The 16,731-nt window shown below is 32.1% G+C and overlaps 2 protein-coding genes across 3 annotated transcripts in view; both read left to right on the forward strand.

The window, feature by feature from the left end:
* LOC118198978 (peroxisomal targeting signal 1 receptor-like) overlaps nt 1–16,731 on the forward strand; it is a 159,956-nt gene that overhangs the window by 48,857 nt on the left and 94,368 nt on the right. For both annotated transcript variants that reach the window (XM_085827671.1, XM_085827670.1), the window contains exon 4: nt 11,055–11,181. In XM_085827671.1, the coding sequence (XP_085683797.1) occupies nt 11,055–11,181 (127 nt within the window). The remainder of the gene's footprint in view (nt 1–11,054; nt 11,182–16,731) is intronic.
* Nucleotides 2,272–9,748, forward strand: LOC146993550 (uncharacterized). Its single transcript, XM_085806910.1, has 3 exons — nt 2,272–2,358; nt 3,699–3,780; nt 9,636–9,748. Exons 1-3 carry the CDS (start codon nt 2,272–2,274, stop codon nt 9,746–9,748), a joined length of 282 nt encoding a protein of 93 aa, XP_085663036.1.

Raw genomic sequence — 16,731 nt, forward strand, 5'->3', positions numbered from 1 at the left:
CTCAATTTTGCTCATTTGACATTTCTTATCGTTTCTAATGATTGCCATTCTAAGTGTGAATTGCGATTTCTCATGAATATGGAATTAAAATTACACGGCTCTTAACCAATCTGTTGGCGGATTTGCGTTGCAAATGATAAAAAAACAATTAGCTACCCTAGAACGAAAGTATATCGGTGTCTGATTGGCTATTCACCCAATCTTTCGAAACAGGTGTTATCTATAAATTTAGGCAGATTGTGACGAAAGCGTGAAGCCGGAAGTTCTAAGCCATAAATTAATTTTTGACCACCTTCTACGGAGTTTATTCTCTTTTGCACATATATGCATGGGATATTGGGATTATGAGTTTATTTCTGCACAGGGTGTGTTATCGATTTCGCGGGAAATCTGTTGGCTCCATTTCGATTTTAGATAGCCAAGGGCAAATTCGGTAACGCTAGATGAGAAAAAGTGAAGTTCGGAAATACTTTTTGAAGCTTCAATAGACAATTAAGTATTTGGTTTAATCCTATGCACAAGGGATTTGGCGACTTTATGATGAGCAGTAACGGGATATATACGAAGTTTTAGCGAATTAAAAAAAAAAAAAAAACTGCTGTTGATAGTAATTAATGCATTATTTTTACTAATGGCGATACAATTATTAGTTGAAAACAACTAATTAAATTTTTTTGTAATATTTTTAAAGCTGAAAACAACTAATTGAAACTAATTTTCCTGAATTAACTAGACGCAAAATTAACTTTCATCAATTGCTAAAGTTATTGGGTAGAAGTTTAACTGAAAATATACATTCCGTATTATATACAGTACAAGTCCGAGGTCGGGACTTCGGCGATCCCAGATTTGAGATTTTTTCGTATATTAGACCATTTTAAATCTACTAAGATGGCACGTAGAAATTATAAAATTGAAAATATGAAATCGTAATTTATGAAATAATTAAGCATTTAGGATTTAAAAGGTAACAAAATTTACAAAAGAAAAGAGCTTAATATTTATATGTTTACTTTATTAAACATTTCTTTCAATGTAAGTTGTTTGATTTGTTTTCTCTGCTAATACTTTAGACTAATACTATAGACATATAATTTCTTGTTCAGTTATTCAGTTCCATTGTTCAAGTCCTGTAATTGCTGTGTCGAGAATTCCGAATAACTTGTCAATCAAAATTTTTTCTATTTCAGTAACCTCTCTGTTACTTTCTTTGCTATCGGTAGCTGTATTTTCTGGATTTAGAACCATACTATAGATTTCGACATCCGTTAATTGATTGATAATTGGGGCATTGTCATCGCAATGAAAAAGTTCTGTTTAACTTCCCTAAATTCTGCTGCCTGGTGCGGTCATGCGAGCTCTGGCGCAGGTTCTGGCTTTATGTGAATAACAAATAAGTTATTCTTAATTCAAATAGCACTAAATATAATCGTTTGTCCTATGAGTATCATTAACAAAATCTATTTTTAGCATAAGCGTTGCGGCTAGCAATGAACTGTAAGTTGATCTGTCAGCACTATCGTTATCTTCAGGGCGGATGTTTTAATTTTAGTCGGCTTATAATTCCTTACTAAATGTTGTATTTCATCTCGATCTACTCCGTCTTTGATATGATTTAAATCAAATTCCTCGTCATTATAAATATCACGAATACAAATCAAATAGTTTTCTGGTTGCAATTTTCTAATTTCGACTATGCGTAATGTATGCTTTACGCATGCGCGCGATGAAAGAAATGGTTATTAAAGTAAACAAATAAATATTAAGCTTCTTTTTTTGTAAATTTTGATACCCTTTAGATCATAATTGCTCATTATTTTATAAATTACGGTTTCATATTTTTAATTTTATAATTTCTGCATGAGATCTTACCAGATTTAAACTGATGATCTATAATCCGGAAAAATCGATAATCCGGAATCGCCGAAGTCCCGATGAGTCCGGATTAAAGACTTTTGACTGTATATATATATGCAATATTTAATTTTACTAATGCCGTGCATGTAATGCCCCTTTTAGGTGCAAAATATCTTTCCCTTCTCAACTGCAGAGTTTCTTCTAACAGTATCATGAATTTTGTTAGAAGAACCATCTACTTCAGGAAAAGATGTAACTGCTAATTCAACATCAATAAGTGTAGAAAATAATAAAATCAATTCTTTTCTTTTCAAATCTGAAGTTACAGATGCAGAAATATTGTGGGCTTTCAAGTGCATCAAAAGGCACTATTCTTTTAAATCGTGCGATGATATTGTGCCGTTATTCACTAAAATGTTCCTAAATAGTTCCATTGCAAAACAGTTTTCATGTGGTGAAAAGAAATGTGCTTATATCTGTCATTTTGGTCTTGGCCCTTATTTTAAAACTTTGTTACTAAAGCATTGTAAAAATGCTGACTTTTTTACATTACTAATTGATGAGACTCTTAATCTGACAAATCAAAAGAAGCAACTAGATATTCATGTGAGGTAAGGTCATGAAAATAAGGTCAGAACTTAGTACCTTACTTCTGTATTTATAGGGCATGCAACAAGTGAAATTATTTTATCCAAATTTTATGAATGTGTTGAGAAACTAGACTTGTCAAAACTTTTACAAATATCGATGGATGGTCCTGCAGTAAACTGGAAATTTTATGATTTATTGCAACAGGACTTGACAAAGGAATATAACATTCAATGCTCGACATTAGAAACATGTGGTTTACACATTCTTAACAATGCTTTCAAGTATGGGATGTCATCCACTGGCTGGGACATTCCATCATTCTTATCCTCCTTATATTGGATTTTTAAAGATTCTCCTGCAAGACGTGAAGATTTTTTAAGTATATCTGGCTTAAAAAAGCTACCTGTGAAGTTCTGCGTTTACCGATGGTTGCAAAATGTCCCAGCAGTTGAAAGAGCCATTGAAATATGGGATGACTTGCTACTGTACATTAAAAAAGTTGAAATGGGGAAGTTTAAAAAAAATTCATCGAAATCCTTCTCAAATATTTTGGAGGCAACTAAAGATAAAACATTTCTTATAAAATTAAATTTTTTATGTCTCTGTCGAAAATATTATTGCCTTTCCTTGAATATTATCAAAGTGATAAACTACTTATTCCCTTTTTTGCTGGAGATATCTTAAAACTTGTAAATGATTGCCTTCGCTTCAGCACCTTAAAATTTTGAAACTAGAATATTCAAAAATAACTAAAGCAGAAAATCTTTATAAATTTAATTTTAATGATCCAAATTGTTATAATGATAAAAGCAAAGTTTATTTGGGATTCATTGCCGAGCAGTTAATGAATGATAAATGCCGCAAGAAGGACATTTCACAAGCTGAAAGTTTTGCATTGAAACAAGAAGGTCAACAATGTGTCTTAACAATGGTATAACACTTAATGTCTAAATGTCCAATAAATTATTCTCTTATTCGAAATGCATCTTGTGTAGACCCACGATTGATGGCTAAAAGTCCAGAAAAAGCCCAGAACAAAATGAAAATACTTCTAACGGTATTAATGCCAAATAAACGCATTTTACAAGATGATTGTGATGAAATTCTGCTGCAGTTTGGAGAGTTTCTAAACAAAGTAGTTAAGACAAATTTACATGAATTTTCTATTTTTGATCCTCAAAATCTTTCTCTTGACACATTTTTCACTTCTTATTTTCATGATTTTCACTATTCAAAAAGTATGGAAAATAGTGAAAATGATTCTTATCTTGTCACATGGACAGGCCTCTGTGGAAAGGGGCTTCTCGGTAAATAAAGCAATTGAAAATTTAAGTGACTCATCATACATTTTTTATTGCACAGTATTTGATTACATAAAATTTTCTGGAGGTATTCTTAATATCGAAATTAATAAAGAAATGAGATCAGCAGCAGCTTCTGCAAGGTCTAAATATATGCAGTAGTATTTAGAAGAACAAAAATCTTTAACTAAATCTGAGAATTCAAAGAGGAAAAGAAATATTATTGAGGAAGAAATTGATTATATGAAGTAGAAGAAAAAAATTTCTTCAAAGAAACATTAAAGATATTAATGAAGAATTAGATGAAGCCGAGACCAGCAGGAACATTGATTTGTTTATCAAACAAAGCAAATGAACTTAGAAGAATAGTTAAAGAAAAGGAACATAGACATAAATAAATTAGTTAGACATAAATAAATTAGATGTTAAAATATCTGAAAAAATTTCAGATTTAAGAAAAGTATAAATGTTTTGTATCTTTTATTGTATAGTTTATTATTCTAGTATCTTTCAAAAAAACCAAGGAAATAAATTGTATGTTTACAAATCTGTTATTTTAATCTGCAAAATATTCTTACATTGTGATTATAATAGTAGTTGACTGTGTTTAAATAAATATCAAATAAGTTAAATAATAATCATGTAAATCTCTAAAATATCTGTGACTGTTATTAGTGTAAAATACACTTATACATGTTTTTCAAGAAATTATGTTCCTAATTTAATGTTATCTACTTCATAACTTGTAAGGAGTTAGTTTAATTTTCAAAATTGTTTTATGTTAAGTATTAAATTGAATTTAATAATAGTGCATAATACACACTTCTGTTAGTTTCTTAAAGTGAAATTACAAGCATGAAGTCGGTTGTATGGATAATTGCTTTATTCTATTCTTTTTTTTTTTTTTTTTGTTTGCTGATAGGTCCTTAATTTTTCTTTGATGGTCCTTAAAAGTCCTTAATTTTCATGTAAGGAAATGTGTATGAACCCTGATAAAAATTAAATTGTATAATCTTTGACCACTAGTCCACATTTTTAGTTTGAATTTGAGTGTTCTTGTTTAATTACATCACTGTGAGCTGTAATTGATTTTGTTAGCATCAGAGCATACCTTTATCTTCTAAGTTCTTTTTAAATAAGATTCTTATTTAAACCTTTGTTTGATATTGTAGTTAATTTCAGACATAGCGATAATATGCTTCACGTCTGTCGGGAGTTTTGGACCATTTAACTTTTACCAGATCAAGTAAACCCTCAAAGGTACATTGTGGAGAGGTTGAAAAGTTAGGATATAAAGTATGCAGAAACTAGCAAAAACATTGGTTTGGTATTGAGACAAATCTCTAATTGTTAGAAAAGATGCTTAAAGAGAAAGAAATCGATATAAACTAGCCAAAATGCCTGGGAAGGCTTCAAATTAAAATGACGGATAAATATTTTGTTGAGTGTTGTTGTTACAAAACATAAATGTTTTGTAGCTTTTAATGTGTAATTATCCTAATATCGTTTAAGAATCAATGTCATAAATTACATGCATGTTAAACTGTGAAATTTATTAGATTTTTGTTTTAATAGGGCTTTTTTAACAAATATTGTTAAAAAAATAAAATTTAATAGTGGTCATGTAAATCCATAAGGACTGAGGTTATCAAATTACCTTATTTAATTATGTATAATTAACTGCTTACCCTTTAAAATTATCTCTACATATTAAAGCGAGTTATTGCCTTTCATTAATACTCACTGTGGTTAAAAGATAAGGTACAAAAATGTAAAAATTAAAGTAAAACTTTGCATCTACTGAGACTTAAAATAATACAAAATAACTTATCGCCTCTGGTGCTTTAATGGCTTATTGGAACCTTAAAGTATATTAACTGGGTTACAGCCTCTGGAACTGTACACAAAGCTACGACACTAACTGCATCAAACAGAGCCTGACTAACATCAGCACTTGCCCAAACCATGCCTACATCAGGACTTTCACGTTTGTTCTGATCAGCAAGTGTGTCTCTAGACAAGCAGCAGCGGTGACATTGTCTCTTGTTATGAATCGTGCTGATTATGATCTTACTTCGCCCATCAGTGGCCGAGCGGTAAAATCGCTGAACACTGGTAGTTCGGTCCAAGGTTCAAATCCGTGAACGGGCTGGCTGCATGGGCGTTTTCTTGGTTTTCCCTATGTGTAACGTGTCTACAAGCCAGTTTTCCTTAGAAAGTCCTCCACGAAGGCATCCCTCCCCTTAGGCAGATAGCCCTAGTGTACTTTGCCGTATTCTCAATACACCATACACCATATGATCTTCTCATTTTAACGTATGCCGTTTGACATAAAATCCACCTGCTATTTACTAAACCTCTAGACTGACCAAGTATGTGACAAAATAAGATATAAAAAAATCAACATAAAGCTGACTGTTAGTAAAACGTAAATTTCACTTATCTTTTTTCAAATATGACGAACTATTATAAGTGTAAAATATTTAATGCTACTTGATAAATTGCATAAAGTTTATTTTATTCTCAGACTTATTAATAATTATGTTAATTCATGTTTAGTAATAATGCGTACTACTTAGGGATGTATTTTATTTTTAGGATGGTATTACAAAAGTGAAATTCAGGCATAGAATAATATTTTTAATTGAATTTATTCAGTTCCCATTTGCTCATAGGTCCTTAATTTTTTTCATTAATGGTTCTTAAAAGACCTTAATTTCCGTGTGCAGAAATGTGTACGAACCCTGGTATACAAAGTTTACACCTTGTGACTATTCTTTCAATTAGGTGGTCAACCACCGCAGAATTAAGCAATCGCCATTCTTCTTGTAGAGCAGTTTTCAACTCAATAAGAGTGGCTGGAGGTGGGAAACGTGAAGATACAGCACGGCCGAGAGCATCCCAAAGGTTTTTGAATGGGATTAAGGTCGGGCGAATATGCTGGCCACACTATATGTGCAATCCCTTCATTCTCCAGGTAGTCATCGACGATGTCAGCTCTATGAGGATGTGCGTTATCGTCCAATAAAACAAAAGTTGGGCCAACTGCTGCAGCGTACAATCTCACAATGGGTTCTAGGACTTCATCTCGATAACGGACAGCCGTCAAAGAACTCCGTTTGAAGATTTGCAGGCCGGTGCGGTATCCTAATAAAATCCCTACCCACACCATAATCCTTCCGCTTGGGAATGCGTGATGTTCGGTGATGTTTTGGGACTGATTGCGGTTCGTTGTTTATGCCATATTCTTATACTCTTGTCATCTGTCTCCAGAGCAAATCTTGACTCATCGGTAAACATGACATTGCCCCAGTCAGACACATTCCAATTGACATGTTCTCGGCACTACTGTAATCATGCCCCTCTTAATTGGACAGCTAGAGGAACACAAACTCGAGGTACCCGGGCATACAGTCCACTCTTATGTAATCTTCGGTGTACAGTAGCTGCAGATATCGCCTTACCAGTGGACGCTGTAACCATAGATGTCACACATGTAGAGGTCACTCTGCGATTCCGCTTGGCTACAATAGCAATATATCGGATCTTCCGCTGGGGTGATAACTCTTGGGTGACCGGCTACGGGCCTTCAGACAACTGTCTGTGTGGTTTGGAATTGTTTCCATAAACGTGAAATTACAGAATGATAAACGTTGAAGAAAAGAGCAACATTTATGATCGACTGTCCTGCTTCAATGCGCCCCACAGCACACCAGCGCTTGGAATCTTTCATTTGTCTTCTGGAAGTCATAACACGTATGTCTTGAAAACAACTTGTATGAAAGTTTTAAACACCTTCTATCAGTACTTAAAATCAATTTCTGTAAACCTTTATAAAGCTGGCTTCTTATAAGATAGCCTTTTTTGTATATTTCTTGAAAGCGAGATTGGCGGTTACCTAACATATTTGCACACTTCCATCTACCTCTGAAGCGAATTGCATGCTCTTCAATTCTGATTGGCTTCCAGAAATTAGCATTTTTCTCTCCATGCTTAACTTTTGGAAGTGAGTGTATATATATATATATATATATATATATATATATATATATATATATATTGTTATATATATATATATTTAAAAAAAAAAAAGTTTAATTCTTGACTTTACTTGCTTGTTTCTCAAAAGACTTCATTAGTATTTTCCTTTTTGAACCTTTTGAACTTTAATTCTTAAATGTTAATTTCTAAGGGAACCACTTTATTGGAATTACTTTTGGTTTTGACTTTTACCCTTGCCTGCATGAATGACGAAACACGAATTGAATGATTGGAGAGTTAGGTTTGGAGGCAACTTCCCCTTGATAAGTCTGTCTCCTGCCTACTCAACAATCATTCACATATGCATTTTTTTAAAAAAATGTTTAATTTTAATTTATTAAATTAGTAAATTTATTTTCATGGATTGATTTTGCACTTGATTTGCTTATGCTTCTGAATTTAAATGATATTGTAGATTAGTTCGAGTATTAAATCTTTTATATGTTTGCACATTTTTTTAAAAATTATTTTGGCTCTTTTCCTTTTTTTAGGATTTAAATTTGCTTTTTTACCTTTATACATATTTGTTAAAAATAAAATTTAAATTTGTTTAAATTTAAATATATATTATATATATATATATATATACACACTCACTTCCAAAAGTAGCTGAGTAACAGAGCAGTGAATTAATTTTTTTAATTCTTATATTTAGGTAAATTGCATATTTTTTGCTTTAAAAATGATTGAATTACATTGTTCTTATCTTTCGGTTAAGGTTTTTATGCCTTTAGTTAATCTGCATGCAATAATTGTAGAATTATCAAGAATTTAAGAGTTTAAGTGAGGCTAAGCTTAATTTTTGTTTACCATAGCAGTCATATTTGTTTACATTTGAAACTTAATACAGAATAGTGGATTCAGTTTCTGCACCTTCAATGTCTTTTTGCCAAGTGGGACCAAAATTAAACTAATTTTTGTGCACTGAAAAATCTGTCGTGTTGGCTTTTGGCAGAATTGCTTGTTTTTTCATAGAAACTCTAATTTTAATTGTAAAAATTGCTTTTTTTGATTGTTTTAACTGTATTTGGTTTTTATTTTTTTGTATATTTTTCAATTTTTAATGAAGATATTTTGAGGTTTTATGTATTTTTGCCATGCCACAATCTGAGAACAGAATAAATTGAATGAGAAATATACATCTAATGAAATTCAAGGAAATAAGCTGAAATGCAGTTTGTATAATTAAATATTCCATACAAGGAATTCATGTGGAGTACACATCAGATTTGATCTTATTTTATGAATTTTCGGGAATAAATTAAAAAAATTATAGTTAATGAGAAATAGTAAATAGAATGTGTTTTGTGTTGAAAGCGGCAATTGTTTACTGTATTTCTCATTAAAATTCTCTTTAATTTCTCCTTCTTCCATATCTGAAAAGCCTATTGCTTTTGTAATTTGTAAGATTTCTTTGGCTTCATTTTCAATAGTTGGAAATCCTTTACAATTGCTAACAGCTTCTGGCCAGTAGCTATGCCGGCAAGCATTCATTCTTGATGAATTCATTTATTCCCATGCAAGTTTAATCATTTCTATGCAGTGTCTTATGTTAAATTACTTACAAAGGGCATTAGAGTTTCATGCTTGCCTCGTCTATTGCTTTATGTGCAGAGATGTAAACATGTCTGACATAAGAGGCATTGAATGTTCTTATGATTCCTTGATTTCATTGTTTGGGTTATGGAAGTGGTGTTTAGGGAAAGAAATAAAACCATTTGAATGCCATATTGCGAGGGCTTCAGCACCATATCATGGAGCATTATTGAAAATTAGGAAGAACTTTAAAGCTCAAGTTTTTGTTTTTCTAAGCATTTGACTTTAATGAATGAATTTTCAAACTAGTCATTAAAGAGAGGAATCACTATGCAGCTGATTCTGTGCAGGATACCCATGTAATTGATATTCTCGCATTGGACAAATTTAATGGAGACAATGAAGAAAATGCATATGCTTAAATCACATTCCCAAGTCCATGTTTGGCAAGGGTTTGCCATGTTATAAAGGAATAATATGTTGAGATTTTACTGATCCTTGTTGTAAGTCCTTGAAAGTCATCAGGTTTTTTGGAGAAGAGTTTTGGTTTTTAAAGTCCTCAATTTTGCTGAAAACTTGCTGCAAACTGTGCATAATTTTGCTCATCTGACCTTTCCGTCTTTTTTTTTACAAGTGCCATCCTAAATGTTAATTAATATTTTGGTTAAATATGAAACTCAAACTATGTGGCTCATTATGAAGTCATTGCAAATGTCTTGTAAACCAAAATTATTTGTTAGCAAACCTGAAATCACATTTTTGGGGTCCTTGATTGGTTGTTCATCCAGCATTTGAAAACAGCTGTTATCAAGAATGCTATTTATTTATATGAAAAAAAAATGGATATGCTTTAATGTAAATGGAGCTTAAAAGGAAGTCAGAGCTCTACGGCGATCTGTACTGGGGACATTTTGCGTCTGGGGACATTTTGCAGTCTGCCTTAATGGGGCACAAATCATGAATTTCTTGCATACAGTCCTCTTTTATGCAACATGTCATTCATAGTATATCTGAATAGTTTAGTTCCAGTAGCTGCAATGAACTCTCTTGCTATTAGGGCTGACGTCATTTGTCTATTTCTTTTAGCAATCATTTCTAAATAATGGTCCTGAGAGTATGTTGTGGCATGTTTCTGATCTTGACTTAATAGTCTGCATACATTACCAGTGTCTTTAAACTGTGTCTTGGTTCATAACATGACACTTTTACCTGTTTTAAATGCTCTCTGATATTCATGTTGGTATCTAACTAGCTTTTGTTTTCTGAATTGTTCACCATTTCTCCCATTCTGTCTTGCGCTTTCTTAAAAACATGTGCAACCCTCCATATATAAAAAATTGTCCTAACTACTAATAAAGTTCTTGAAATACCTTCTTGCATAACGAAAGAAGATGCCCAAAAAATTGGATATTTTGTGTAGTCAAGGAGAATCCCTTTGGAGTGTAGGATAGCATTGACCTTAGCTACTAACCAAACACTTTTTAGTGAACTTAATTTAATATTTAACACAAAACATTTTTTCATAGTTCGTGTTAATTTTTCTTCCAGCATATTTAGCCAGCTCTTTTATGTTACAGCAATTCAAAGTAACTGCTGTGCATTAGTCTAATGTGAAAATAAATTTTACAATTTGTAACAAATAATAATGTACATTTAGTTTATTTTTCCATAATAAAAGCATTTCCTTATGTCGGTAAATAAAATGTTAAATACAATTTCTTTTTTCAGTTGGTGAAAGAATTTCTTTATGATGCAAATGAAGCTGAAAGACATGCACCCGAAACCTTTAACATGGATGCATTACTTCATCAGATGACTGAGATCAGTGCATCTTATCATCAAAGACCTAATGAAGGTATACAAAATTAATGTTAAAAATTTCTTCAGGTTGTAAAATTTTGTTATTAATATAATTTTATGTTTAGAAAGAATTAAATTAAAATTTTATATTTGTTTATAATTGTATACCATATGGCAAAAATAAATTTTAACGGAAACATTTCTAGTAAATCTAATACCAGCACATGAAACAAAAAAGTTCTTAAAATTCAGTTTTGAAGGAAAAGGCTCTATGTTTGAAAGAAATGGCTTAACAAAAGTATTTTCAGGTTTAAGAGTGAAAGTAGAGCATCATTTTTGCATAAATGTGCGAGGTTCTTGCATTATTATATTTTACTTTGACTCTTCCCGTAATTAATACTTAAAAATAGGAGTATAGATTAATTAGGTTTTGTTTTATTAAATGACAGTTTGTACTTTTTTGAGCAAAACAGACACCAGCTTCCTCAGTAATTCACTAATCTGCTGTTTCTAATTTTTACGCTTTACTAAGGAAAATATTACTTGGCAATAAATTAAATTCATTGAATTAATTAAAGTTGTGCAAATTCTGTTTTCCATCTGTAGGCATTTTCAGAGAATTTTTTCATCTTAAATTTTATTTGATATGTTCAGAATGTTTAATCAGTTAACATTTGTATTTAATTTTGTTTTATGTCTGTGTATACAAGGGTGATTTTGGTCTGAATACAGCTAGAATTTCAGCTTTTTTATGTTCTCAGATCCGAAGTATCCAAACTTGGTAAATCCTGTATATTTGTAATCTTTTTTTTTGTATATATTCTGTAATTGTGATTGTTCTGTATGCTAATATATATATATATGTGTGTGTGTGCGAGCATGTGTGCATATATATATACAGTGGTACCTCGATATATGAGTGCCCTAATATACAAGTGTTTCGAGATACGAGCCGCCAAGCGAGCGATATTTTGCTTTGAGATGAGAGCAAGATTTGAGATACGAGGAATCCCACACTACACCGTTGCACATGACCGCAACATGCGCACGCATGTTGGTGTTGTGTGCAGCATCTAACAGTTTCCCCCACTTCAGACTAAACCTCAGTCTGTGTGCTTGTTTCCCTCGTTTTCGAAGCATTTTTAATAAGTTGGTTTCGCCTTTTTTTGCTTTTTGTACATTTACAAAACATTATCACATTAATTTTTATAACCATGGTTCCGAAGAAGAATATGATATCTATTGAATTAAAGCGTAAAATCGTACAAAAACATGAGCAAGGTGTGCGAGTAATTGACTTGGCGAGGATGTACAGGTGTAGCACATCAATGATGTGTACTGTGCTTAAACAGAAGGAGTTGATAAAGGTTATAACGCCAGCTAAGGGCGTTACAATAATTTCTAAGCTCCGGACCTCTCTCCATGAAAAGATGGAGAAACTATTGATGGTGTGGGTGACAGAGAAGCAGCTTCAAGGAGGAACCTTAACACAAAGCATCATATGTGAAAAGGTACGAGCAATTTATGGTGATTTGCTGAAGCAGATTCCACACACTTCCACAAACGAGGAATCGGAAGACTTGTTTAAAGCCAGTCAGGGCTGGTTTGACAACTTTAGGAAAAGGATCGGCATTCACTTTGTCGTCAAGCATGGTGAGGCAGCAAGTTCGGATGTGAAGGCAGCTGAGGTTTACATCAAAAGATTTTTCAAACTGATAGAAGCCAAAGGATACATTCCCCAGCAAGTTTTCAACTGTGACGAGACAGGGCTTTTCTCGAAAAGGATACCGAATAGAACTTGCATAACAGCAGAGAAGACAATGCCAGGTCACAAACCCATGAAGGATAGATTAACTCTAGCACTTTGCGCCAATGCGAGTGGCGACTGCAAAATCAAGCCTCTGCTAGTAAACCATTCAGAAAATCCAAGAACCTTTAAGTCAGATAAGATTTTAAAAGAAAAACTGCCAGTTATGTGGAGGGCAAACCCCAAGGCGTGGGTTACCAGGAAATTCTTTGTGGAGTAGATAAACCTGGTGTTTTGCCCTTCTGTTAAAAAATATCTACAGTAAAACAACCTTCTCGTCCTCGACAATGCCCCTGCTCACCTACCAAATCTCGAAGATGATTTACTCGGAAGAGTTCAAGTTTATGAAGGTTCTCTACCTACCACCCAACACCACTCCTATCCTGCAGCCCATCGATCAGTAAGTGATTTCTAATTCTAAGAAGTTGTACACCTGTTTCTCTGGGAAAATCTATGGGTCTGGAGGTGGATGAGAGAGATGTGAACAAACTCGTCGAGGAACAGTCTCAGGAGCTGACAACCGAGGAGTTACACGATGTACATTCGCAGCAGCATACGGTGGTTCAACAAAAAATTAGTTTTGAAGAGGGGCCAGAGGAGGTTATACCTATAAGAGATATAAAGGAGATCTTGGGAATGTAGGAGAAAATTGTAGAGTTCGTGGATAAAAACCACCCCGAAAAAGTTGCAACTGGTCGTGTATCGGAGTTGTTCAACGAAATTTGCCTAACTCATTTCCGCAATATCCTGAAAGGGAGGAAGAAACAAACCTACTTGGACAGTTTTTTTAAACGATCTGCAGGTGAAAATGAGCTAAGCGTAACGTAAAAAGCGAAGACCAGTGATGAAAATTAAGTGCTTCCGTAAGCACTTCACTTTTTCTTTTAATTATGTTTTTATAGAGTATGTATTTGTTATTTATAAATAAATGTTTCTTCTTGTAAATACATTTGTCTTATTCAAACACACTTAACAAAAACAACTGAGGTGGTGTTTTGGAAGCTGGAATGGGTTAATGGCATTTCAATTAATTTCAATGGAGAAAATTGCTTTGAGATACGAGCAAGGTTACGGAACGAATTAAAGTATGCCGAGGTACCACTGTATATATATGTGTGTGTGTGTGTGTGTGTGTACACATTACCATAATTCTGTAGCATAACATTTTTATCTCTGTAAGAATTCTAATTAATGTTTTAATATGAAAATATCCAGTTTTTAACATTAATCTTAGCCATTAATTTAAATTGATAAGAATGAATGTATGTCTTTTATAAATTCATTTTGATAATAAAATATGACATATCTTTGGATAAATTAACCATAATTTCGGAAAGTTAAAGATGGGTAAAATTAAAATGAATATGAAAATATTGTACAGTCAGAAGTCGTTAATCCGGACTCATCGGGACTTCGGCGATTCCGGATTATAGATAATCATTTAAAATCTGGTAAGATGGCATGCAGAAATTATAAAATTAAAAATATGAAACCGTAATTTACAAAATAAAGAACAATTATGATCTAAAGGGTATCAAAACTTACAAAATGAAAAAGCTTAATTATTTATTTGTTTACTTTATTAAACATTTCTTTAAATGTAAGTTGTTTAAGTTGCTTCGTTTTATGTGATAATACTCTCTCTTTAATTCTATAAACAGACATAATTTCTTGTTCAGTTACAAAGTTCCGCTGTTCAAGTCCTATAATTGCTAAGTCGAGAATACCGACTAATTTGTCAATCGAAATTTTTTCGTTTTCAATAACCTCTGTGTCACTTTCTTCACCATTCATCTAATGCATCACATTGACTACTTTCCTTCAAACTGTTTCAGTACAGCTTAGTGTCAGAAAATTGATTTCAGTCAATTTGTATGCCTACGAAGATCAGCAAGACTAGGATGCTAGGGTTCGTACAGTCCTTAAGAGTCCTTAGGTTTTTTGGAATCGATTTTTTGTGCTTAAAGTCCTTAATTTCAGCCAAAATTGGCAGAAGGTGCTTAATTTTAATCATCTGAAATTATTGTCTATTTTTACGACTTCCATTTTGAGTGTGAATTAGCATTTTGGAGACATATATATATATATTTTCCGATTCACTGACATATATAGTTATCTTTTGAATGGGTGAATGGATTATAATTTGTTTCTATTTCTAATATAAATGGTGGGATACTCGAGTTTCTAAGCAAGAAGTGAAACATAAGCATTTCAAAATTATTTAATTTTTTTCTGATGAAGAGTTATTAAACAACTTTTCACTTTTGGGGATGTGAATTCTGTTTTTAAGCAGTTCTTTGGCAATTTTAACATCAGCTTCTATAGAAAATTCTTAATTCCGAGAACTGGAAATTTTTTGACGATTTTGTTTTAAACATTGTAACATTGATGAAATTCCATTAAAACAATTGTAATATATTGAAATTATATTGGAAAAATAACTTTAAAATAAAACATTTTTATTTTTCACTGTCATATTGTAAAATTTCGTTTTGGCAACTTAGTATGCAATATTTTGAATTTAAAAAATAAGGTGTAATGCACAATATATGTAGGGCACAATATATGAAAAAGTTCTTAGTGAAGGCAAAATTAGCTATATTATTAATTAAAAATGTCGTTTTAAGTTTTTCATGGTAAGAGTTTTTCCCATTTAATTGTTCTCAAAATATTCAGAATTCTCAGTATATGCATCAGTTTTCTGTATAAAATTAATTTTATACTTTTTCCCTCTGGTGTTTCCCTGCCCCAAAAATATTTGTGGCTTTTTGCTCGTACAGAATTAGTAGGGATAATTTTTCTTTAAGATTTTAGTTATTACAGCTTGGAAAGTTTAGAAGGATTTGAAGGCAAGATTTATAGACCCACAATTCTAGAAGATTCCAGAAAAATATGACCAAATGGTATTAACACATAAAGGATGTATTTTAAAGAAAGAGTGTGTTGAATTTCTTACTTTTTGGGAGAATGTTTGGAAGAACAATGAAAACATAATATTTGAATGGTTTGCTTTTGATACTAGAAGTCATTTTCTTAACATGTTTATCTTTCCTTTATTTTCTCTACTGTTCACGAGACACAAACATGGAAAATAGCAAAAATGCCTCAAATCTTATCACATGGGCAGGCATTATAGAAATGGATTTTGTTTATTAATAAAGAAAACTGACAATTTAAAAGTTTCATATATCTTAATGCATCATGCATAGGCTGGGGCTAGGCATTTTCCCACCTTAAGCAGTCTCTGTGGATCCTAAATTATGCTGCATAGTGCCTTTCTAAATTCTGATTTCAATGCCTCCTATAAATTCTAAAAATTTTGCCGTTTCTAGATTTTGTTGCTCAGTGTGTCACTAAATTCTAAAAATTCTGCCATATCATCTCTGTATCCGGCCCTATATATTACTATATATTCGTCATATTTTGTATGAATGTTCATATTACTAAAGAAGTAAAATTAACAGATTTTTTATACACTCAAAATGCATTTAGTTTTTTTAGAATAACAGAAACGCTTTATTAAATCCAAAATTTTCAAGATGAAAAGCAAACATGTTGAAGAAAGAAATGAATACATAAAATTTTTCTTCAAAGATCTGTACAATTATTATTATGTAAATTACCCAGTTGTTTATAATTTCAGCCTTTACTATAATTTTCCATTTCTATTTAATAACTAGGGATAGCTAACTACCTAATTTAATTATTTTCAACTAACTGCTTACCCTTAAAAATTATCTCTGTATAAAGCGAGTTGTTGCATTTCATTAATCCTTACTGTAATCACAAGATAAAACA

This window comes from Stegodyphus dumicola, chromosome 12 (genome assembly GCF_044657685.1).
Source record: "Stegodyphus dumicola isolate Sdum_Otavi_A_Nest chromosome 12, ASM4465768v1".
Taxonomy (NCBI): Eukaryota; Metazoa; Arthropoda; class Arachnida; order Araneae; family Eresidae; genus Stegodyphus; species Stegodyphus dumicola.

Excerpts from the sequence above, each read along its gene's own strand:
- LOC146993550 (XM_085806910.1), top strand. The coding sequence starts at position 2,272 with ATGTTCCTAAATAGTTCCATTGCAAAACAGTTTTCATGTGGTGAAAAG. Across the intron at positions 2,359-3,698 it reads ATTTTGGTCTTGGCCCTTAT|GTGAAAATGATTCTTATCTT; the intron begins TTTAAAACTTTG and ends GTATGGAAAATA. Across the intron at positions 3,781-9,635 it reads TAAAGCAATTGAAAATTTAA|TCATTAAAGAGAGGAATCAC; the intron begins GTGACTCATCAT and ends TTTTCAAACTAG.